Here is a 24,404-nt window from a genome sequence, read left to right as displayed (position 1 = left end):
CCGCCAAAACGCTGCGGGCTGTGGAAATGACACATTTCGCAGGTAGATTAGTACGCCGCTCAGCCTGGTCGAAGTCATATATACTATAGATGCCCAACGGGTGCCATCACTATATTATACAGGAAGGCAGAGCGCCTGGATTATGCAGGATTTGTGCGACCACACTGACATTGGAATAACTTACGTCCTCCCGAATGCACCGTCTCGTTGGTGTCCGCTTATCACTAGAGGCATTTAGACTGTGAAACAGGCACCTCTCTCACCGAAGCAACCAACAGATTGGACATTGCGGCTAAAACATTGCATGGACAATATAACGAACGGTCATATGTCACTTCTCCCCCCTCCAAGGTAGCGCAGATGACGGAAGTCCCAGCCCTTCGCCACCAACTCGATGACGAAGATGGTTGCCTGCAATGGATGACGGCGAATGCACTGAAAATACTGGACTATGAAACTCAATGAAGCCAAACGGACTCTGGGTTACTGTCACCTATACCTCTCGACGGTATACTATAGCATGTCATTCGCCATCACGATCTATCATCGTGCCATTAAGAGTCACATACATGATGGGGCATGGAGGCTGCGGAACATAGAGCTATGAAGATAGGGGTGAAAGCAATGGTCCACCTTCAAACTCCACGGAAGTACCTTTCCCAGAATATATTCCCTTGGAATTGGAGATGCACCAGAACATTGGGATATTGGGCGCCATAGTACCAACGGACCGGCTGTGGATAGCGGGATGTCGCCTTTGGCCGGCATGGCACATCTGCATCTGTCCAGTCTTCCCAAAATCAATCAGCTTCGCTGACTGAGCACCTAGCTATGTTGTGTTACACTGTTCGGCGCTGGAAATCGCGTGGTCCGAATTAATTGGTAGCCTGGTAAGAGGAGACAAGCTTTACGAGGTGTGGCTTGGGGAAATGTAACCATCCTTTCCATTGAGCACACCCATTCGGCTGCTGGAATGTGAACATTGGCAGAGAGATCATTAAATATTTCTTGGTCCATTGACGTCACAACTCTGGATAGAAGCGATCACAAGTCAAGTACATGCAGCCGGCCCTGACTTCTAAGCCACCTTTTCGCTTCACCTCCCTATTTAGAGAAACCCCATTTGATCCAAGCCTGGACTCTACTTTTCAGCTGATGGGTGCAATCTCGCACCCTGACACGCTTGTGTGACTCCAAGGCCTTTTCTTCACTTCCTCCCTTTCCTGGCGTTTCCATCGTTCGCCTATCTAACGGGCTGACCAGCGTTTCAGTGCCGGTTTGAAAGCTGCCTTGGCTAGCCCTTATGTCCTGACCATCGGACGGGGAGAGGTGATTTCCCTTAGCAGGCAGACCGCTCACAGCCCCATCATTCGTGAGTATAGTCTCTAGGAGGGGTCGGAAGTGACTTCGAGTATTAACTGCATGTCGGGCCTCGCAGACGTGCCCGTCATCGGCTGCACCAGTGTCCAGGTCGGCAAAAGAGCAAAGCTCCGATAAACCAGTTCTTGGATGAACCACCTTTCTCGGACACCCGGTCCAGTAGTCCACGTCCGTCTTGCTGTCGTCTCTCATCTTCTCGAACCGTTGCAGGATGTCGTTAATGGGCACCCGCTTCTCTTTATTTACACGCAAAAGACATTCCTCGATAATTTTGAGGTAGTCGGTGGAGAACTGAGAAGACATAGGGTGCTGGTATAGCTGGTTGAATTGCTGTGGAACGTTTTAGTATATGTCATGTCCACATGGGGTGGGGGGGAAACTGACAATCTTGACTGAGAGCTTCGATTTGGCCAAGAAGCCGCATCCGCTTGTCTCATGTGGCTGGTGGTGGAAAAATCGATCTTTCAACCAGTGTTTCTGGATGCTATTGGCGTGGTGCCCATCTCTCTTAAGTCTATCGTGACGTGAGAGAACGAAGTCCCCGTGGACAGTTCCATCGCTGAAGGGGTCGTTGTCCACGCCACGGGACTTCGAGAAGTCGTCAACCCCTTTCCAGCCCTGGAAATACCAGGTCATGAACTCCAGCAACACACACCCCAGCGACCAGGTGTCGTAGCTTTGCCCCACTGTATCAACCCAGTATGCTTCTGGCGCCTGATATGTGTCTGTGATATGGAGCTCTCTCAAGTGGACAAGGGACTTAGAGAAGGATGTATGGAATTGGGCACCACCCAGGTCTGAGATCTTGAGCTTCCCCAGGTCAAGGTGATTGCCCGGCTCCCCAAACCACAGAATATTCTCTGGCTTCAGGTCGCCGTGTGTACCGTGCCCTGCATTTCTTGTCCCATTCGACCCGCGTCTCACTCCATACCCGTGAATGATCTTAAGGCCTTGTAAGAGCCTGTGGCTCTGTTCAAACACCCATCTAGCTAGGCTGTCATTCCGCTGAGGTGTGTTTGGGTCTGGGTACTGGTCTCTCCAAAGGCTCCTCAAGTTTCCATTTGCCCAGGGGAAAACGAGGTGGTACTTCGAATCGTGGATATAAGCAAATAAAAGCTCAATCAGGTAGTCCTGGTCAATATCTCGAACTCGCATCAGGTTGCTTATCTCTTTCTCGCACGACGCCGGGTATGAGCTTGGGCGTGTTTGAAAGTCGTTCGCGTGTAGCGTCTTGATAGCGCATGGCAGCATAATGTCCTCCTCATTGCCAGAAGCGGTGGATGTCTTGCTGATCGACGAAACCTGTTTAATTGAATGTGAGCCATTTTCGCCTTGTTTCAATGATGACTTGTTAAACACTGACCGACTTTGTTCCATCATTGTAATGGGCTGCATGAAGTTTGACCTTCTTCACTGTCCCGGCATGTCCGAAGTTTGACGACGCATTCTTGTCCTCATAGAATGGCAAGATGGCATATTTGTGTACTTGAACGATCCCCCTACCAAACACTGGCACAAGAAACAATTGCTGTTTGGTAAACAACGCTTCCATCTCAAAGTACTTTAGTTTTCCAAACAGGAATTCGTATCCGCGAGACTGGCCATTCAACTGCTTCATCTCGAAAGGTAGATCGGAGTCACACAGTCTTCCTTCAGACTCGATAAACCCCTCAATCAAATCTGCTCTCTCAATCATGTTGAGAAGAGCAAATATCTTCTTCATGCCAGTCTCGGATCTGTCGTTCGGGGTGACAATGAAAGCGGCCCAGTTGGCTGCATTCTTCAAGGTCTCTTTGGAGGGGAATCTCTCTAACTCATCCCTGATTGAGTCTTCGGTGATAATTTCTGATATATTGATCACGGGAAGAAAGTGAGTCTTCTCCTCGGAGTTCGGGATCAACGCCCCTCGTATTCGATCGGCTATACGAGAAGAGTATTTGATGACTTCCTCAGTATGAGAGGAGAACGAAGAGTCTTCAGGGGAAGGTTGCTCATGGGCGTGCAATTGGAACGGGACCGTTTGATGTAGGCGCTCAGCGTCAGGGCTTGGTGTCACAGACATGATAGGTTCTTGAGCCGGTACAGTGACCAGCATGGACCTTGGATAATGGAAGGGATTGTGGGTATGAGGTGAAGTTTTTGAAGGATCTCGGATTCAGATGATAGGTGGTCAGGATGGAACAAGCCTCGTTAGCGCAAATGAGAGTTCATGCAGTGAATCAAATAACTCAATATCAGATCTGTCATTTAAATAAACTTTTCGCATTATTATGATTCTGGGCGTTGCATGCAATCAGAGCTGATTTTCATGGAATTCTGCCTAGCTACGCCCGATGGCGTTACACTTTTGAGCGAGATGCATTAGCTCGGCTTATCATGTTGGTGTTTTCGGGCGTCTCAAGGATTCCCCGACAGAATGGCCAACAAGCTCCCAGACCCCTGAGGTTTTAGAATACATCGAAACCTTAGCCACTTACACCATTCTATACGGCGGTCCTCACTTGTTTGTTATATCTCAGATGATTCCGTGCCTATTTTGAGATAATTCATATTATAAAACAAAAACTTGAAATACGCATTAGAAATTCCGAGTCTCAGTACGTGACTCACCCCTTTTTCAGCCTGACAGGTTATTCACAGTTTCGCAACAAACTATTAGTAGGTGCTTATCGCCCGGAGTGTTTGTTATAACACTTTCTAGTTTGGGATAAGCAACAGAAACTGGCAATCAAATAAGAGCCAGCATGGTTGTGAACCCTACCTCCAAGTCAGGCAAGCAACAATGCTACAGAAACGGGCTATCCCAAGGGGAGTCGATCTACACCACCCACCGCGAACAGTCACATCAGAAACACCAAAAATGGGGACACAAGCAAGCGCCAAGAATGTCAAGGTCCCTCTATTTCGGTCCAACTCGGTACCTACCCTCCACGTCACGCGCCCAGTATACACTCGTATAGGCTGAATTGACGCCCGAGTAAAGGTTGTACATACTTCTAGAGTAAAAACGTCGATAATTAAATCGATCACTGGATTTTCCAGCATACTCAGTCGGTGTGTGGCTTCTAATACCACACACAGCCATAATTCGGCTGGGGTGGCTTTGCTGACATTGCATTTGGACCTAGCCTGCAGCTCGCATACCACTGCATGAAATCTACCTTTGGACTAGGCAGACTACAGGTCCATGCCCAATGAGAGTATGGTGTGTACCTTTTTCCATTTCATAGATTTAATGTTCATCAATAACGTTATAGGCGCCACCACCTTGCATGGAATGGGGATATCTTCCAGTCCTGCGTCAAGTCTGCCTACTGAGCTAGCCATCAACTGCCTTGCCAATGAGTCTCCTTCGAATGCTTCTGGCAACGCATCATACGTAAGGCTTTCGAGGAAATGAATCTTCTGGGCTCCAGTTGATTTGTGCCATGGCCCATCGCAGGATTTTCGCCGTTGATCCCATGGCATCTCATTTGATAGGTTTCTTTTGAGGAGTTCCGAGGTCAGTGATCATAATAGACACTTGATCATGTGCGCACATTTTGAGAGTCATATCTATACGATTTCTTCTGTTTGTTTGACAGCTTAGCATCGAACTGAAAGCGAATAAACAATTCGTTTCATTATCTACTTCATGTCACTCTGCCTCCTCCCCGTCAGTACAATGACGCCATCAAAGAGAGAGTTCCCCGTAGGCATGAAAACGACAACAATGGAACTTCCCATACACTCTGTCAAGCCCCATATCCTAGAGATGCAACTAGGGAACCTTTTAGTCCGTCAAACTTCAGAGTTGAGGTAATGGTTATCCCTAAGAAGAGGTCACTCCATTACCAAGCACTTACTTAGCTGTGAGTGACACGGTGTATATGATATTGAATAAAACAATGAACTTGACGCTAAAGCCCTTAAGAGAGATAAGGCCGCATATTTGAGAAAGCATCTTCTTCTCCACACGGTGGAAAGAACCAGAGAAATATCCTATGTCATTTGGTACTCGGCTTCCTCCGAGTTTCGTCTCTGTTTTGGGCGATGAATTACAATATACCACCATAACCCGACTGTGAGGAGAGTGAATAGCAAAGTGAACAGCACATATATCCAGAAGAAACTAGAGATCCCAGACTCGCCACTTGTTTCCGAGCCTTGCCAGCTGAAGAAACTGGTAGAAAAGATGCCCTGGGTGTCGTATCAGTAATCCTCAATGGTTCTTCTGAGACCCGGGTTACTTACCGCGAAAAAGGTGCCTGGAAGAAATAACATAGTGATAATCGCTATAGATCTCATAACCTTCGAGTCATGACTAGTAGCTATAGCTATGGACAAGTTTGTTTCTCCCTGTGCCTGTTGCCTATTAGCTTGGATATGAAGGGCAGTCACTTTTCACTTACCCATTGCGTTGCTATGGACATTCCCTCTAACCTCATAGAACAACTCAGGATTGCCTGAGAGTATTCTTCCTCGATTGCCTCTATACGGTTCGCCATTATTTGACTCGTTTTGGCGTGGCAAGTTAAGTCGTCAGCCGAGTGTCCAGATTGCGCGGTTTGGTCCTGCTTGTGGTTTTGTTTTTGGCTATTCCCGAGATCAGCAACACAATACCGTAGCCTTTCCAGCTGTGCCTTCCAGGTGGTCAGACCATCTCGGAGGTATGCTGTGTCAAGCCACAGTGTCCTTCGAGTTGAGCTGCGCTGTTCCGCTTCGCGAGACGCGAATCCTTCGTCCATGAGGTTGTGGATGGATTCCAGCTCTGCTATCTTTGTTTCCATCAATCCGAGGGCTTTGGTCACAACTCCCATGTGGCGAACTCGCTCCAGCTCTACCAGTATCCCAGGCATTACAAGAGGAAAGAAAATATCAGGACCAACTGCAAACAGTCGTTTCTGGACTTCGGTTTCTATCACCTCGTCGCATCCGAACATGATACAGTATGTCTTCCGGCATTCTGGCAGGTAGGTGATTGTAAGGGCAAGGTCCTTCTCCCAACTATTGGAAGACCGGCAATTGTACACTGTTCAACCATGAGTTGGTGTCACTGATAGCTGTGGGCTTTACTTACCATGAGCCAGACGCATTTGACCAGTACTGTCGGTCATTCGCACTTGAGCATGGGAGAAGACGGGAACATCGGCGCGATTCACCACAGCACTGATAGACCCATGTATGCAAAAGTGTTCTGTTATGTGACGAAAGGTAACCTGCGAGAATGGTACAGTCCGAAGACTACGTTTTCCTCGAGTGGCGGCATTGGACGCCGGTGCTGTTGTCATTTCGTTTGATGAAGGGCCCCAAGGTAACGGGGTATTGGGCAGCCCAGATTTGGCAAGTCTAGAGACATGAGTGTCAGGGTATACTCGAGGAAGCGACAATCCCGTCATCTTCTCACATGATGTACACCGCTGGTTCCGAATCTGGCTTATCATGGCGTTGCTTTGAGCAGATTTCATGTCAGCAACACAGCAGAACCGACCAACGGCTTACTCACATATCATGCTACTTACGTGTGCTAGCCATCCTTGCCACTGGCTATCCAGTAGGGATCTAGCATGTGGCTCCTGTTTGAATATCAGTGACTGCTAGGGGGCGACTGCGAAAACAACTCACGCTATTGCCACTCTCCCAGGTTATAAGCGTTGTTGGTTTTTCCTCATACTTGAACACTTTCGCCAAGTCAGCAATGCTGATCTTTGAATTGTCCTTTGTCCAATTCATTTTGACTAGCACGTTGTATGATTAGGAGGTGATTTATCACGATGCTCCCAGAGGCGTGATCAACCGCCAACTGGAAAGCGTGACGTGTTTTTTTGAATGCAATGCAGCTATGCGGAGAGTAGGACGATAAATATCAGATCAACGGGTGACAGCGTGTCATGAAAATGCTCGGAAAGTGATGTTTAAACTTGGGGACAGCTGCCACGTATGACAGTGCTCCTTGAGAAATTCGGTCAACGTCAAGCAAGTTATTGCCTGTCAGATTTCAAAAAGCGGCAGGTGACAGTCGATTGCCGCCCTATATAGGCTGATTGGGTATCGGCAGCTGCATTGAGGGGTGGTGTCACAATGCGCACATGCAAGCTTAGCAATAGAATGCTCCCTAAAAGTACTTTGGGGGTACGGCTAATTATGTACAGGTATCTCCCGAACCCTTTTAAAATGAGTTTTCCAGAGTTCAATATAAGCTCCCCATCTCGATGATCATCAGGAGATGCCTTAAAGCCTTTGAAATATGCATAATTTATCTCGTTCATCCATTGGTTACCTCATCTACCGGCACTCGAACTATCCAGATGAGCAATCGATATGACGCATGTCAGACACGTCTATGCAAGATATGCCGTCGAAGATAGCCTGGGAAAGTACCTTATGAAGAAGTTTGGGGCTTACAAATTCGACTTCGAAGTTCGTCTATCTGCCTTGCCATCAACAATGAAATGTAACGCTGACTCACACCTCTAGTGGAAAAGAGGGTTCTACGAAATCAGGACGCCTAGAGCTCTCAAAGATGTATTACATCCCCATCCTTGCATAAACCCTTCGACCCAAGCAGGTTCACCTACTAACCGACGTCACTTCAGGCTGAGGTTCAGGAGGTAGAGGAAATCGCAAAGGCTGAGCATTACGATATGAACATTTGATTTTCAGTATTCACAGACTCCTGGGTCACACAATGTAGGGATAGGAACTGGGTCATTGTCTTACTCTACCAACAATTTGAAGTATCATACTATTCCAAAGATAAGGAAGGTGAAAATATTCTTTCAGTTGTAGATCATTCATTTCTCAAGCTTCACGTAAGGTTGAATTGGAATTGAGTGAGTAGGAAGTAAATCATTGCTATGTGCATGCCAAATTGCAAGTATAGAGCTGAAATGAAAGTAAATGAGACTGAGATCCAACATAGTGTGAAATAAATTCAAGAGCCAAAAACTGAATATCCGAAAGGCTACCGAGGGGGAAGTCACCTCGTTCATTTTCTAGCCGGATGTATCGCTGAGTTCCTGACGAGTTGGTGGTTGAAGTAAATCCCCGCGGTGCTTCGCAAAGTGAATACCGCTCAAAAGCTCATAACTATCGAAGTCCAATCCTGCTTCGACCTCTGGATTCTGAAGAGGCGATCGGCTCAGATCTGGGGTCGGGCGAGTGTAGTAACCACCCTTCGGCTTTTCATTGAAAGCTTGAAATTGGTCTGCCAGCACGTCTGAAGTCGTTCGTTTTACACCATCTGACAGAACGGTCAGCATTTTGATGCCGATGGTGTCGAGAACATCGTGCATGAAAGGGGTGCAATCCTCATGGCCGTGCATCTTCGATATCCACTGTGACCCCTTGGTCAGCTGAGTTCTTCTTATGAGAATGATTGTACTTACGTCGATGACCTGAGGCTTCACCTTGACGCTATATATATTCTGGCCCCGTTCTCCAGATCTTTGTCCCACCTCATAAAATACCAATTCTTTCCAACCTCTCATCGATGGCGTCGCCCGCTCCCCCCTAAATTCCTGGAGATATTCCAACCCCCCAAGAGACCAAGCGATTATCTCGAGGAAAACGCAACCAAGGGACCAAACATCGAACGTCCTGTTAATCTTGCCTCCTTTGACAACGCACTCGGGTGGGTGGCACACCGGTATCGCTGTCACCTTAGTTTTGGACACATAAGACTTACTGACCTCGCTGTTGAAGGCGGACAGGCCCATATCAGAGAGTACCAGAATGCCCAACTCGCTGTCAGTTGTCCGGAACCACAAGATGTTGTCGGGCCTGATGTCTCCATGGCGGCCGTATCGCCGTTCCATCTGCCCATTACCAGGATCTAACTCAACCAAGCCATCATGGATTGTCCATACGGCATTCGTAAGACCGTAGAGCTGTTGAGAGAGCCACTCCATATGATGGTGGTCATGTGGAGGGGCGTCTTGGTTCCTTTCCCAGTAGTCCGACAGAGTACAATCTGCGTATGGGAAAAGGAAGTGCTTGTCATTTTTCCACTCAAAGGAAACCAGCAAGAGGACGAGGTGTCGTTCGGTGTGCCCACTGAATCGTTTCAGTTGTTTCACTTCGTGCTGGAATAGACAATTGAACTCGTCTTCATTAGCACCTCCCGGCTTCAGGGGATGAAGCATTTTGAGTGCGAATCCGTTTTTCTCCAGTTTCAGCTGTACACGTGTCACACAAAACATTCCTCGGAGATTGATCAGTGGTCCAGGGGCTCACATACCCTCCCTTCGAGTGACTTAGTAAAGCCATGACTTGATTTACGCATCAAGACGCCACGGACAGTGCCAAATGCACCAGTGTTCCTGTCATCTTCTTTCCAACTCAGAACGGCCTTGTCCTCGTTCGTAAGTTTGCACCATGGCAGGACGATGTTGTTCTCGAAGGAGAGTTCTTGTGCATGGCCGTCGGGGTCCAACTCGAAATAGGGAGTATAGACTCTCCACTGCTTTCCAGCAAATGTTTCGCATTCGTGATAGGTCCAATCGCTTGTACATTGCACAACCCCGTTCGTCTGGTTGTTGACCAGTTTGCCGTGCTTGTTGAAAGCGAATGGAACATTGGCATCCGATAATATCTCTGAGTGGATCCAACGAAATATCTCCTTTCCACGGTCCATAAGGATCAATATTGCCATCAGCCTAAGGAATCGGAAGCCGGGATCTCGTGCTTTTCTCCCAACAACATAATCTGCCGCGATATTGGCTTGACTCTCTTCCACCTCCATTCCACGTAAGGCTATGACGAGTCTTTCCTGTGAGAGAACTCGCTCCAATAGCCTTTCAGGCCAGAAAAGGTGATCCGGGGGACAATCATCGTTTGCATGAGGAATTCCCAAGCGGCGCAAAAGACTGAAGAGTGGATCATTGTGGCGTGGGTGAATTACTGGCAGGCCTTCTGCATCATATTGAAAGTCGTCTTCATTCGAATCCATCGAAGAAAATGGTCATCTCCATGAACAAGGGGTTCTCAATATGATATGAAAAAGCTCTGATATGTATATTAGAATATCAACTTGTTCGAAACACTCGGGTTCGTTAATCAGGGCTCTTCACCTACACCATGTAGCCCTCGAGATTGAGTGACCTTTTTATAAGCAATGCAAGTACTGTGTATCAACAGTTGTGCCATATCAGATGGGATACCAAACCAAGTGGTGTATCATAAGCCGACTGTCTTCTTTGCTCTCCCCTATGCCTCTCACCGGTCCCCGAGCAGAGCCTCAATTCTCTGCTCTGAAGATAACCATACGCGCATAAGGTGTGATATTCCTCATACTCCAACTCGCCGATATTTGTCGTGATATGCACAATTCGTGTATCCTGCGGAGATGCAAATCTCAGCTGCCCTACCACCTTGTGACGGCAGTCACCAATAGGAAAAGTGTGCTTATCAGTTACGGTAACATTCATGGTGAGTTTCTCCAAAATGTTCTCCTTGGTGGGGTAACATCACATAAAGAGGCTTGTGTCGGCATTTGCAGAAACAGTCGGTTTCGGGCAGGTGAGAGTGCAATGAGAATCGTCAAGAGGCACTGCGGGATCATTCAGGAGTCTCGGGGAGTCAATATATTCACGGTTATTCTTGGGGCGGCACCACCACCCACCTCCTTTCTGTGAGCCATCCCCACCAACATTGATACTTATCGAAAGCATGCCATCCTTCATGTTGTGTAACCCCCAGATGCACTGTCAATCGCGTGGGCAACGCGCATTGGACAGCCTTACAGAACAAGGCAAACATAGCGGAGGATAGTCTCCGCAAGTTGGACAATCTTTTCATTAGGTAATTATTGAGTAGCCTCGGAAGCAAACATGAGCTGTCGAATAACCACCAACCTTTTTACTGAATCGGTAAGCCAAACAACAATTATATCCAACGTACCTTGGATCCCCACGTCGCGGTTTCATTATTATGTCCGGCAAGACCCTAAGTCCGTCGCACCCGAGAAGGTAACATTCGGGATGATCCGGGCACCGTATTTGTCACCACTTCTCAAAAGCCTGTGTCAGCATCCAGTTAAAAGCTTTCCCCCGCAGAGGCTGCAGAGAGGATTGGCAGCCAATTCCAAATTGCTCCGAGATGCTTTCCTTCGCCAGTCGCCATCGAGAATATTCCCGAAAAAGAGTGACATGTCTATGCTCCGACAGACCGGAAGCCATGCAATGCTTGATAGCCCCGGACAGGTGAAACATCGTAGGGTTGCAATTATGGGAACGCGCGAGTCGATGCCCTGAGCCCGCTGGTATGGTAATGTGAATCAATTTGGAGACTGGCAAGAGCTAGGGAGACTTCCCATCTCAATGCATCTGTACGAGGAGATGCAGGGCTCTTTTGTCTTTTGATTGGAGAAAAATGAAGCATCACAGCATAGCAGCAGAAGTAGGTACTCAATGAAACAGTAATGCAGTGCTACCTGCTAGAAAGGAATCAACAAAGGAAACAGCACCTACGATATCTGCTTCATCAGGCACCAGCAGATGACGACCATAGTTGTCATCTATGTCTCTCTTCATCACCAAGTGCCATTCATCTCCGAAGTCCATAAGAGGAGCGCTGGAGTCCGAGCATTCACAGACAGACGGTCGGGTCCTACGATCAGCTCCACCCCGAGCCGAGTTTTCTTTGCCATTTGGGACTAATAGGAGGAGTTGATGGACGAGCATCATTCACGAATGCCGTACTGTATTGAGAAAGCCTGCAGGCGTCTTGCCGATGGCTCAAGTTGATTCTTTCGTAGAAATTAATAGATTTGTGTTGATGAGCCGGTCATTCCTTGACAGACAGCACCGCACTCAGTGACAAAGCAAAAGTTGGTGGAGCCCCTGAATTGCCGGATCAATGGCAAAATCCTTTTGCCCACGGCAATTCCAGGACACCCCCGCACGTTGATCGCGTTTTCTTTCCACCAAACTACGCTTTGACGGCCAATGCCGGCTTACGCGTTTCATTTGCAAAAATATTATCAAAAGATTTGCTCTGAGAAACAACCAAAAAGAGTCGTGGGTTTGTCAGTCTGCACTAGCCGCGAATCGAACGCGGGGCCCATCGATGGCAACGATGGATTTTACCACTAAACCACTAGTGCTTGTCTGTAACGACAACTGGGTGATGTAATTTGTTGTCGCTATTTGTCTTTATGTTTAATTGTGCAGCTTGTAATTGCCTACTGCTACTTCACAATCCCTTGACATAGGCCATGCCCGTTGCACACGCCTCTATTTCCATTGTAGTGACTCGAGCCTGTCGAGGTCATCACTGTGGGCGCTGCCACTATCAATCCGGATGTCCGTCTTGCGGACGACACCCTGCCTCTTGGCCCCGGTAATCCCCCATCTGGGCTCCATCTCAATGGCCAAGGGCACCTCATCCGAGTCATCCTGCGCACTCGCCCGTCTTTTCACCTCACCACCGGCCGCGCTCCCGCTGCCGCCCGTGACGTTGGACGTGCGGAACTTGTCCTGCGCCGAAGCGCGATCGCAGTCGTGGACGGAGTGGTACGGCTCCCCGAATGACGAGGTCGTCGCCGTGCTGCGCTTGTTACTCTTGATGATGCTGATGGGAATATGCAGCCCGTCCACGACGATGCCCAGGAGGCGCTCGAACAGCGGCTTGCAGAAGGGCGTGCACGCGGCGACGACGCCCACCAGCTGCTCCAGCGCCGTCCAGATGCAGATGTAGACGGCCTTGGCGCCGAAGTCGGTGCGCGCCAGCTGTTCGGGCGTCAGGCTGGCCGCGTCGCCGAGGTCGCGGACCTCGAGGTTCTTGAGCAGGGAGCACGCGCCCGCGAACAGGCCCAGCGACATGAGCGCGCCCAGCACGAAACGCTCGCGCTTGGGTCGCTTTAGACTCCATAGGAAGCTAAGCGGCGCTAGCGACAGAAGCACGTCGGTCAGGATGGCGATGACGGCACCGACGGTCGAGGCGATGGTGATGGCGACGGGCGGCAGGCATTGCGGGTTAGGACCTGCATGCTCGAAGTCACCCCAGGCCGCGGGCAGGGGTCGGCATTGGAACATGATGAAGAAGACGTTGCCGAAGCCGTAGAGGCCCATCAGCACGATGTTGAACCAGATATACACCTGGAACCACAGCGTTGTCTTGATCTGCAGGAGGGTGAGGCCGATGGATGCCTTGATGAAGGCCATGGCTAGGCCCCAGATGGGGATCGCGAGGAAGCCGTTTTTGGAGATATTGGCAAACTCCTGTTGGGTTCTGAGGCCAGGCGTGAACTGCATGGTTGATATCAACAGGCCCCAGTCCGCCAAGGTCAAAGCCTAGTGGTAAAAGGCCTTGGGTTAGCAGTGATTTGGCAAGCGGGGAGAGAGCAGCTGCGAACTTACGAAGCCCAGAGAGATGCAGACCTCCGCCCATATGCTTGTGCGAGTTCTGTACCTCGACATCCTGATGCCTAAAGTGAAGGTAGACAGAACCACCAAAGGGACCGTCACTGCGAAGAAGACGTACGCTGAGTGCACGGCATAGTCAGAAATAACCACCGGTGGTAGGGCTGTTGGATCCATTTTCGCTGGAAGTTCCTTGGTCTACAAGGTACTCTGTCATCTAGCTTGAGCTACAATTGTCTACAAACATCCAGCGTCACTTTTTGGTCGGATCCGAATGCCTTCATATATACACTCATTACCCCCTAGACCTCGTTGGTCCTCATAGACCGGTTTCCGTCAAAAGCTGACTCGTCCTGTCTTACAAGACTCGAGCCAAGAGATATATCATCATTGTTTCCGGAACAACAATCCGGGGAGACACGACTACTCCGTCCCAAAACAGAACGCCATCATCCAGGAAGAGGCATTTATGCCTTCTGTGCGACGAGCCGAAGCTGCGAGTAACGACGCCACGCCAAGGTGACAACTTTAGCCTGTCTAATGACAAGCAGTCACGAACACCTCAAATCTCTGTGGGATCGTTGGACTCAGGGACGCGATTATCAATCATCATGTCATGTTACCCCAGAGGACCGAGCCGATCGATCCCCAGATGGTCCCCAGATTGTGTAGCATCCTATCGTGGCAAGAGGTAAACAAAACACTTTCTTAGTACAGGCTAAGATGACGAAACCCGGATCCGACAATAACGCAACGGTGTTAAGGGAGTGTCGGTGGGCTCGCTTCCGATTGGATGAGCGGATGGTACCAGTTCCATGCAGGGTTCTCCAACGAAGCTAGCAAACTTCCACCGGGCACCAGGAACCAGGGGTCTCATCCGAACCCGCCCGTTCCGTGCATGACATGGTCGTACAGTCACCGGGTGGCCGCATATAGTCCGAGGCTCCAGACGAACCAAACCTGCAAATGTCTGCACAACGGCTGTCTGTCTTTGAGAACGGCTTCGTGCCTCGTCTGTCCCATCCTCTGTGATAAGATTGCAATATCGTGATTGATCTTCCCGATCTCTGGGCGGCGGAGGATCCATTCTATCTTAGAATTTGGAACCAAGGGATGGAAGGGACGAAAGGGATGAGAGACAACAACTTAACAAGCCACTTACCACTGCCAGCTATAGCTTGGTCAACCAATCTGGAGCGGCTTTACTCGGAGCCGTGGGGACAGTCAACATTCGAGTCGGTGCCCCTTGCACCCATCACGCGTCTGAAATTACTATTCTCGGCTGTTTGCATAGGCATGCGCCACATCCACATGCCGACGCAACGTGCAAGCCGGAAACAGTGGGCAGTTGAGACCGCATTATAGCGACGAGGGGTATAATAAACGGATATTTGGTAGTTCACTTCGACACGGCGTTTCCCTTTCTTGGTCGGGCTGGGCGTCATCCGGCTCAACGGAAACCAAGAAACCAACGTGATTCTGAGCCCCTAATGAAACTGGGAGAACATTTGATTTGGCTCTTAACCTTGACTGTTTGTGTGCACACTTTTCGGCGTCCAAGTGGCCGCCTCCGTGGACCTTCTGCTGCGCTGGGCGTATAACTTGACACATCACTCGAGCAAATCTATTTCTCCCTCCTGCACGTCACTGCAAGCCCATATCTCAAACAAGTGTTGATTTATTCCTTCGGCCTTCTTCGTCCATACAAAAGAAGCCATTCGCGTCTTGTCCTGTCTTAGCCACCCACCCTCCAACCAGCACCCTCAGTTCGGCGTGTACCTACATTGACCGAAACGAAGCACTGTCCAATGGGCTTCTTCAACTCCAGCTTCGGTGTCTTGGCACTGCTGTTGGCGACCGTTGTGCTTCCGAACGCCAGTCGGGCGGCAGTCGCGACGCCGCCGCCATCCGGAGCTGCTGACGCGGCGGCAGTAGGAATCGACAGTACCTGCACCAAGCCGCACGTCCGTAAGGAATGGTGAGTACTGAACACCAGCATAATCATGATCATGATCAACCTTTTTGCTGTGCCACCCGAGCTGTCACTGTCTCAGATCTATTACATACTTCTCATCAGAGGGAGGGAGGCAATACAGATAATCATGATCATGGTGTCGATGATGTGATGTGCCTGAACTATGCTGATGACTAGTCATCCCTTTCCCCTTGGGGGGGGGGAGACGAAACGAAACAGGCGACGATTGACGATTGATGAACGCAAGTCGTACATCGGCGCCGTCAAGTGCATGATGGGCAAGCCTGGCGTCGCGCCCCTCGAAGCCGTGACCAATCGCTTCGAAGACTTCCTGGCCACGCACATTGTCCAGGCACTGGACTCCCACTTCGTCGTAGGTTCACCGCCCCTTCTTGACTTCAGTATTCTACGTGGCTAAGATGTGATCTTGTCTGACCTTACACGCCCAACTAGGGGGTATTCTATCCCTATCACCGCTTTTTGCTCTCAAGGTATGAGCAGGAGCTGTGGGAATGTGGATGGGATCGTGGACTAGGTCAGCCCTTCTGGGACTGGACGCTGGATGTGGAGCGTGATGAAGACTTATTCAAGTCGCCCGTCTTCGATACAGACACCGGATTTGGTGGCAATGGCGGCTGGATTGGCGGCAACTTCACGCATCCTGCCCCTGGCATGGTGAGTTGTACTTTTGCAGTCTCATTTCTAATCCACGTTCTCACGAGACCTACCGTTCCTTTCCTTCTACACCTTTCTTAGACCCAAGAGCCACCAAGTCAACTAACAGCCGTGCCCATGTGCATGGGCTCGACGCTGTAGATCGTTCAACCCCCACAAGACGTCCCCGATCGTACCGGCGGCGGATGCCTCCAGAACGGCCCCTTTGCGGACCTGAGCACGTTCCTGGGCCCGCACAACAACACAGACAAGAAGGGCCGTAACTGCGTGCGGCGCGATATGGCGCCAGCCTCGCTACGCAACATGTCCGGCTCCGCCCGCGTCGCCGAGGCCATGCAGCTGCCCAACTACGGCAGCTGGGAACGCACTACCAATGGTGTCTCGCTGCACCCGGGCGGGCACTGGGGCGTCGGCGGGCTGTACGGGTCCATGACGGACCTGTGGGCGTCGCCAGCGGATCCTGTGTTTTGGTTGCATCATTCCAATCTGGATCGGGCTTGGTAAGTACATTAGCTTTTCTTCACGTCCCTCTCGGGCTTCGTTCTTTTTACTAGGTCGATGAAACCGATCTCAAGCTGACTCTCGACGGCTTTCCAGGTGGTCGTGGCAGACCAGAGACCCAGTCCATATATACGATATCTCGGGCCCTCTAGTCTTCTTCGACTACTCCAACAAGATGGCGGGCAACCTCACGCTCGACTCAACCGTCTGGAACGGGCTCGGGGACTACCGCAAGGAGACGACGGTCGAAAAGCTCATGCATATTCGGCGGGGCGAGCTGTGCTACGCCTACGATGAATTGTACTAAACTGGCTGGTGGTGGTTAAGTATTAACATCCGGAGTGTGTTTAATCATCTTTTCAGCATCTTGCACCCTGTTACAGACAGAATGGGTGAGAGGAAGACTGTAATTAGCTAAAACAATAACAGTAAGATAGGTAATTAAGTGGCTGACCCCTTTTCTATCTCTAACTGATATATTGCCCGTTGCAAATTCCTTCCAATGTCGTCAAGTTAAGTCATCCCTTTATATATCGGTATGCGACACTAGATGGAACTACTTTGCCTTCCTATCCCGGCACGATTTCAGTCAGAATCGGGGGTCAAATTACCTGTGAGGCTAGCAATATTCAGGGCAATATATGTGACTTCCTCGCTATGTAAGTCAACAGTGGCTCTTTCGGTAGACCAGAAGAGGCCATATACTCACTGGCATACTGACAATAGCCATCTAGAGCCCCGTGACACACCAGGGCGGCAGTACCTGTGAAGATGAAATGAAGGGTAGCAGGTGCTACAGTAACCTCACTGGTGGGTGACCTTCTATTCATATACGATTGCCTCAAAGATTGTATTGAGGAAGGGCCGAGTCCGTGTTATATTACAATACGAGAACGACTTTCCATCGTATTCTTACCCACCCCACAGCCTTCGATAGCTCAATTGGTAGAGCAATGGGCTATAACTTGTTATAAACAGGTATCAGTCCACCGGTCGTCGGTTCAAATCCGGCTCGAAGACCAAACTTTTGCTAGTTAGCTACCCTCAAACCGAACTCGCGGCTCCTTTCCAAAGTTGTAAACAGGCGTTTCAAGGATGCCTTTAGATTCCACAGATTCTTTGGGTTAAAAATACATTAGAGCAGATTCGCGCCATGGAGTTCGAGATGAGATGATTTATTGCATTCCATATCCAAGGAGATGGGCGCTGGTGGCTCCGACTTGGCGATTCGAACGGTACGTACTGAGTGAACAATGCAGCCATTTGGGTAGTTATCAAAGTATGTACAATCCATTGAGTGCCTTTGGCTGCCATCCCTAATGAAAGATTACTTCCGCCTTGACAGTCGGCAGTGTCGAAACCTCTTATTTTTAAGCATCGAACAGAATCAGGAGCAAACACTAGGCAATCATGTACAGCCTCATCGCAATGTTCTCTCTTTGAAGGCATTTTGGCAACCATAGATAAAACCCAATCAGATATCGTACCCCAACAACATCTATCAACTCAAGAGGAGCCCTGTCTGCGTGACATATAATCACTACCCCTGAAATACCCTATCATGGTGAAGCCTCGTGAAAAGATGGGATCGACCAACCAAATACTCAAACCCAAATTCTTATTTAGTGATTGTGGAGGATGACCTACCGCCCATGCACGTCGTATAAGCTTTGGGGATAGGGTCACTTATAGCTTGTGGTTCTCAGGCTTCGCGCATACAGTTGCCAAGAGGTGAAATGCGCACCATCAAATTTCTGGGAAGGTGACACGGACAAAAATAGAGAGCGACCTGTTTCCAGAACACCGGCATAGCGAAAAGAGGCTTGATTGTTTGGTCGAGATGCTGCATTGACGCCTGCATCCATATCTCCGAAGCGTCTTGAGTGGTTCCTTCTCCAACAGATGCTCTACCGCACTGGGTCAACATTAATATGGATAAATGTCAACAACGGCCCTTCTGTCCCATCGCCACGTGCCGGCAATTCAGCCCACATATCATGACAGCACGGCAGATGGCATAGAATCTTACCCCGGTCCTATAATTGCAACCCGTGGATTCTCCATGTGTTGTTTTTTAAAAGCCTTCCACTCCGTCCCAAGAACCTCGCGTGTTCCATCTGTTGATCGACAGTCTAACACAAGATTCCCCTAGAGCCCCTTGAAAGAAATACACACTTTCGAGTTTCCGACGAACCCCTTTTGCCCCAGCATACCGCTCACCATGCATTGGTCATCCCTCCTAGCCCTCGCGGCCGGCCTAGCCGACGCGCGCCCCCAGAACGAGCTGGAAGAGCGCCAGTTCGGCGGGCAGCGCACGACGATGCTGCGGTTCGGGTGCTCGCAGGTCGTCATCGACCGGCTGGACCCCCTGGTCAACCCGGGCACGATCCCGAGCCCGCACGTGCACCAGATCGTCGGCGGCAACGGCTTCAACGCGTCCATGACCACCGGCGACGTCTCCAAGACGGCCACCTGCACCACCTGCGAGTTCTCCGAGGACTTCAGCAACTACTGGACCGCCAACCTCTACTTCAAGGCCCGCAACGGGACGTACAAGCGCGTGCCGCAGCTCGGGGCTGCGTAAGTCGTCTCGCTGTTTCTTCCCCCTGTCATTTCATTTGTTGGTTCATGCTGACGTACTATTTGTCTGCGACTGTAGACTGCAGTTTGGCGACCAATACAGCACCAAGATCGGCGGTGGTGTCCTCGTGTACTATGTCTCGGCTGCACCCGGTCAGATCACCGCCTTCAAGCCCGTAAGTCACACTCGTTATCCAGTTCACCTGGAGTTGCCAGCCAGCTAACCAATTTCCGACCTAACAGGGCTTCCGCATGCTCGTCGGAGACGTGCACAAGCGCACCGCAACTGGTGTCAACAAAATGCAGAACTGCTACCGATGCTACACTGGTCCAAACTTTGGCGGTGATTATGCTGCTCCTTGCGCAGACGGTCGGTAAGTGGCAACATCATTTGAGGGAGAAAGAGAAATAATCAAGCTAACATAATCTTGTGCAGACTCGACACCGCTGCCCTTCCCACCGCGCCGTGCAAAGGCGGCATCCGCTCTAACATCCTGTTCCCGACGTAAGTCAACTTCCTGCCCGACAAAGTTTTATTATTCCCGGTGATCATCAGCAGCTATCAACTGACACCCCCTCTTCACCAACAGGTGCTGGGACGGCAAGAACCTCGACAGCCCCAACCACCAAGACCACGTGGCGTACCCGACGTCGGGCCCGGCCAACTTCCTGAGCCTGGGCGGGGGCCAGTGCCCGTCGACGCACCCGGTGCGGATCCCGCAGCTCATGTACGAGGTGGTGTGGGACACGACGGCGTTCAATAACAAGGCCGAGTGGCCGGCGGACGGGTCGCAGCCCTTCTACTTCAGCCAGGGCGACAACACGGGCTACGGCCAGCACGCCGACTACGTCTTCGGCTGGAAGGACGACTCGCTCCAGAAGGCCATGGACACGGCCGGCTGCATGGGCGCCAAGTGCGGCTCCCTCAAGACGCAGCAGATCGACGCGGGCAAGAAGTGCTCGGTCAAGCCTCTGGTCGACGAGGACCATGATGGATGTAAGTCTGCCCTGTCCGAAACATCGCGACATCTCCTATTCCTGTGCCTTCCCTCTTTGCCCGTCTTGTCTCGATTGGTCCACTGTATACTGACAATGGCGGCATCGTAGGGATCAAGGAGCTTCCCGGGATGGTCATGAGCCGCGTGGAAGAGGCCTAGAGATGGGGACGAGCTGACTGGGTACTCAAGGGATGATTGGCGTATGGATAAGCGATTGTTCGCTAGTTGGTTTACTTGGCTATCTACTCAAGCTTGACTACACGATTTTGGTTTATAGAAGTTGCACCTGGGTGCTTATCACGATTAAATCATTAAATCGAAAAATTATGCTAGAGATTAAACACAGACCGGAATGTATGGAGAGCCAAGCGGGTACTGTTCAGGTAATGGACAAAAGATCATAGTTGTCAATAGCCAGTCAACTGTCATATTACACCGGTACAGAGTACAGGCACTAGTGGTTTAGTGGTAAAATCCATCGTTGCCATCGATGGGCCCCGCGTTCGATTCGCGGCTAGTGCAACTTCCATTTTTGCAATTTTTCTTGTTCTTATTTGACACGTTCTTCTACTTCTTTTTGTTCAAGCTGATCCTTTATGTTATAAGTGTAATTGCAGGGTCAAAAATCAAATGCGGTTGCGACGTCAATCGATAGAATCTTCAGTGAAGACAGTCGGGCAAGCCCGGGCAATGGGCCGATGATAACAGCAGCGCCCCAAGTCGGTCTGTTCCCCGAACTTGATCGACCGAAATTGAACACTTCCCCAACCTTCTCCTCCACATCCCAGCGCGGTGAACAGACTCGCCCCAGACTCGATCTCATGGCGCACGCGATCAAAGTACGGGGAAGAATATTGCATGTATCTAAGAAACGTTTGCGCCAACCCTCCGAGTTTCTCGGAGCTTTCTTTTCCGGCATCGCACATACACTCTGGGTACTGTGTATGCAGCACGGCAAGACCCCTGAAGCCGACGTTGCAATATGCCCAGTCGGGAAGCTGGCGGCGAAGCTTTGCCAGGCGATCCTCTGCGGCTCCGTTGCGCTAAGAGAGGGGGATGCAGCAGGGAATGTTACGCTATCAGCAGAAGCGGGACGGATTGACAGCGACCGGCAGATAATACGAGCACCAGCCGAGATAATGAGAGGTGCCTTGCATGCATGCATGCATATGAATATCGTGTGATGTCCTGGACATGGCGTGGCTCTCGGTTCGTCCAGGAGCAGGGCATCAACGTTCTTCTTCTCATCGACGCCTGCTTTCGTTTAATCCGACTTCTCAATTATATCTCTTGCGAAGGCATTGATCAATCTTTTCTCCTTTTAAGAGGCTGCGATCAACTCGGGAGGATTGGATTGGCAGAGTCCAGTAGTAGCCATGCCTGATAGCACCACCAGCAAGAATGGCGGGGTCGTCAACACGACCGCTTCGGTCGAGAAGCATCAACACATGAACGCCGACGAATTGCGCCTGGCGCAAATGGGTGAGAGCAATCATTATAACCCTTCTTCATTCCTATGTTGTTTAATTGCTGACGACGCGTCCGCCCGCAGGCCACACCCAGGAGCTGAAGCGTCACTTCACCATTCTCTCCCTCATCGGCCTGGCCTCCACGACCACCATCTCCTGGACTGGTCTGGGCTTGGGCATCGTGACCGAGATCAACGCCGGAGGACCGGGCGCCATCATCTATGGCTTCGTCCTCGTTACGTTCCTGCAAGGGTTCCTGGGCGCCTCCCTCGGCGAGTTCGTCTCGAGCTACCCGACCGAGGGCGGCATGTACCACTGGATCGCCGCCGTGGCGCCCAAGCGAATGATGGCCTTCCTCAGTTTCGTGACGGGGTGGTTCACCTGCTTTGGTTGTGAGTAGTGCGCCCGTTAAGAGCCTGCGCGCAGTGGGTGTTGCGGCGTGAGATGGGAGCTGACATCCGGCCTGCAGGGATCTTCACCACCGCCTCGACCAATCTGATCTACGCCCAGACCCTGGCGGCGCTCATCGCCCTGTACCATGCCGACCTGGAGCTGCAAACGTGGCAGACATTCATCATCTACCAGGGACTCAATATCGCGACGGCCTGCGTCGTCATGTTCGGTAACCGCATCATACCGGCCCTGAACAAGTTCTCACTCTTCTACCTGCAGCTCGGCTGGCTCGCCGTCCTCGTCACCGTCGTGGCCTGCGCGCCCACCCACCAGTCGCCCGAGTTCGTATTCAAGACTTGGGTTAACAACACGGGCTGGGAGAATCAGGTCATCTGCTTCATTACGGGGCTCGTCAACCCGCTCTACAGTCTCGGCGGGCTGGATGGTGTCACGCATATCACTGAGGAGATGCCTAATGTAAGTATCCCCCGATTGATACATCTCAAGCAGCCCCTTTAAGATCTGCATTAGTGAAAGAAAACGTAAGAGGACCGACAGCTAATATGACAACCCCTCCATAGCCCTCCCGCAACGCCCCCCTCGCCATCGCCATCACCCTGACCATCGCCTTCTGCACCGGCCTGACCTACCTCATCGCCCTCATGTTCAGCGTGCAAGACTACGCGGCGCTGGCCTCGACGTCCACGGGCCTGCCGCTGGCCGAGCTGTTCCGGCAAGTGACGCGGTCGAGCGGCGGCGCGTTCGGCCTGACCTTCATCCTGTTCGTGGCGCTGGGCCCCTGCGTCGTGTCGTCGCAGCTGTCGACGAGCCGCGTGCTCTGGGCCTTCGCGCGCGACGACGCCGTGCCCTTCTCGCGCTTCGTCGCCAAGGTCTCGCCGCGCTTCGGCGTGCCCCTCAACGCCCAGCTCGCCGTCGCCGCCGTCGTCGCCGCGCTCGGCTGCCTGTACCTCGGCAGCAGCACGGCGTTCAACAGCATGCTGGGCGCCGCCGTCACGATCAACAACATCGCCTACCTCATCCCCATCGGCACCAACATGCTGACGGGGCGCGCGCACATGCACAAGGGCCACTTCCACATGGGCGGGGCGCTGGGCTGGGTCGTCAACGGGGTCACGGTGGGGTGGCTGCTGTTCGCCATCGTGTTCTTCAGTTTTCCGTACACCATGCCCGTCGTGGCGGCGAGCATGAACTACACTTGCGTCGTCGTGGGGGCGTTGCCGGTCATCATTCTAGGGTGGTGGTTCGTCGCTAGGAACGATTACAAGCGGAAGATCTCGACGCATAAGGAGCATTGACAAGGCCAACGAAAGAGCGGATAACTAGGGACTTGGCCATCTGAATGCATCTATGTGATGATAATGGAAGTAAATGTTCAAGTTTGAGCACAGTAGACATTGCAGCAATGTTGGGCAAGAAACCGAGTGCACTTCCTCGGCAGGGCCTGCGATGTGAACAGACCACTCTTCGGCCACAAATCAATCAATCAATCAATCAAGTTATCAGATATGTATTGTACCTCGCAAGATCCGTTTAATATTCCCCGTGATGGATATGCGCATTGTCCATTCATCTCTTCAGTATATGCCATGCCCCCATCAGCCTGTTCTACTCGGCCCCTCGCCGTTCCGTGCCGTACGACCCACGATCACGAACACACACGCACATTGCCCCATCACTTCTAAAGATCAGTGAGGCCTTCTCAATCCCGGGAATCTAGACTCTAGTCCAGCCCGCATCCATATAGCGGTGGATCCTTCTGAGGCCCCCTCCCCCTGACCCGGCGACATCGCCGGCGCGGACATGCCCGGCGAAGCTGTGTAGATCTCGTCCCCCCCACAACCTCATCTGCCGGCAAGCTTGGCCGGCCCCTTATCAACATCAGAAACATAAGATTCTAGACCGGCCGGAAAATCGACGAGGTGCAACTTACCTACTGGGAGCGCTCCTACATACGAGCAGAGCAATAGGACACTTTACCAGGACCATCATCATGTGCGCCCATCAAGACAGCCAGGAAGGATAAAGAAGCAGAACACAAACCGAAAGGAAATAATTTTCTCAGCACACGGTT

The 24,404-nt window shown here is 51.1% G+C and overlaps 7 protein-coding genes across 7 annotated transcripts; 3 read left to right on the top strand and 4 right to left on the bottom strand.

Annotated features, from left to right (window-relative positions):
* Positions 1-1,104: 1,104 nt before the first annotated feature.
* PG998_000182 (uncharacterized protein) lies at positions 1,105-3,442 on the bottom strand (the record flags this gene model as incomplete). The annotated part of the gene is made up of 3 exons (XM_066867000.1): positions 1,105-1,710; positions 1,765-2,682; positions 2,744-3,442. The coding sequence occupies 3 exons, from the start codon at positions 3,440-3,442 to the stop codon at positions 1,105-1,107; spliced, it is 2,223 nt and encodes a 740-aa protein (XP_066735415.1).
* Positions 3,443-5,491: 2,049 nt separating this feature from the next.
* On the bottom strand, positions 5,492-7,092 carry PG998_000181 (uncharacterized protein; the record flags this gene model as incomplete). The annotated part of the gene is made up of 7 exons (XM_066866999.1): positions 5,492-5,559; positions 5,614-5,627; positions 5,803-6,391; positions 6,440-6,708; positions 6,767-6,810; positions 6,882-6,935; positions 6,985-7,092. 7 exons carry the CDS (start codon positions 7,090-7,092, stop codon positions 5,492-5,494), a joined length of 1,146 nt encoding a protein of 381 aa, XP_066735414.1.
* Positions 7,093-8,354: 1,262 nt separating this feature from the next.
* Positions 8,355-9,503, bottom strand: PG998_000180 (uncharacterized protein; the record flags this gene model as incomplete). Its single annotated transcript, XM_066866998.1, has 1 exon — positions 8,355-9,503. One exon carries the CDS (start codon positions 9,501-9,503, stop codon positions 8,355-8,357), a length of 1,149 nt encoding a protein of 382 aa, XP_066735413.1.
* A 3,090-nt stretch (positions 9,504-12,593) lies between these two features.
* PG998_000179 (uncharacterized protein) lies at positions 12,594-13,613 on the bottom strand (the record flags this gene model as incomplete). The annotated part of the gene is made up of 1 exon (XM_066866997.1): positions 12,594-13,613. The coding sequence occupies one exon, from the start codon at positions 13,611-13,613 to the stop codon at positions 12,594-12,596; it is 1,020 nt and encodes a 339-aa protein (XP_066735412.1).
* Positions 13,614-15,529: 1,916 nt separating this feature from the next.
* On the top strand, positions 15,530-17,179 carry PG998_000178 (Tyrosinase-like protein orsC; the record flags this gene model as incomplete). Its single annotated transcript, XM_066866996.1, has 5 exons — positions 15,530-15,699; positions 15,874-16,069; positions 16,150-16,371; positions 16,513-16,871; positions 16,969-17,179. 5 exons carry the CDS (start codon positions 15,530-15,532, stop codon positions 17,177-17,179), a joined length of 1,158 nt encoding a protein of 385 aa, XP_066735411.1.
* Positions 17,180-19,093: 1,914 nt separating this feature from the next.
* Positions 19,094-20,609, top strand: PG998_000177 (uncharacterized protein; the record flags this gene model as incomplete). The annotated part of the gene is made up of 6 exons (XM_066866995.1): positions 19,094-19,452; positions 19,532-19,628; positions 19,696-19,826; positions 19,889-19,957; positions 20,043-20,449; positions 20,560-20,609. The coding sequence occupies 6 exons, from the start codon at positions 19,094-19,096 to the stop codon at positions 20,607-20,609; spliced, it is 1,113 nt and encodes a 370-aa protein (XP_066735410.1).
* Positions 20,610-21,826: 1,217 nt separating this feature from the next.
* PG998_000176 (uncharacterized protein) lies at positions 21,827-23,628 on the top strand (the record flags this gene model as incomplete). Its single annotated transcript, XM_066866994.1, has 4 exons — positions 21,827-21,932; positions 22,003-22,311; positions 22,389-22,789; positions 22,894-23,628. 4 exons carry the CDS (start codon positions 21,827-21,829, stop codon positions 23,626-23,628), a joined length of 1,551 nt encoding a protein of 516 aa, XP_066735409.1.
* Between the last annotated feature and the right edge of the window lie 776 nt (positions 23,629-24,404).

Source organism: Apiospora kogelbergensis (genome assembly GCF_038363985.1).
Source record: "Apiospora kogelbergensis strain CBS 113332 chromosome Unknown utg000001l_segment0_segment0, whole genome shotgun sequence".
Classification (NCBI taxonomy): Eukaryota; Fungi; Ascomycota; class Sordariomycetes; order Amphisphaeriales; family Apiosporaceae; genus Apiospora; species Apiospora kogelbergensis.
This window is presented reverse-complemented; position numbering and strand designations above follow the sequence as displayed.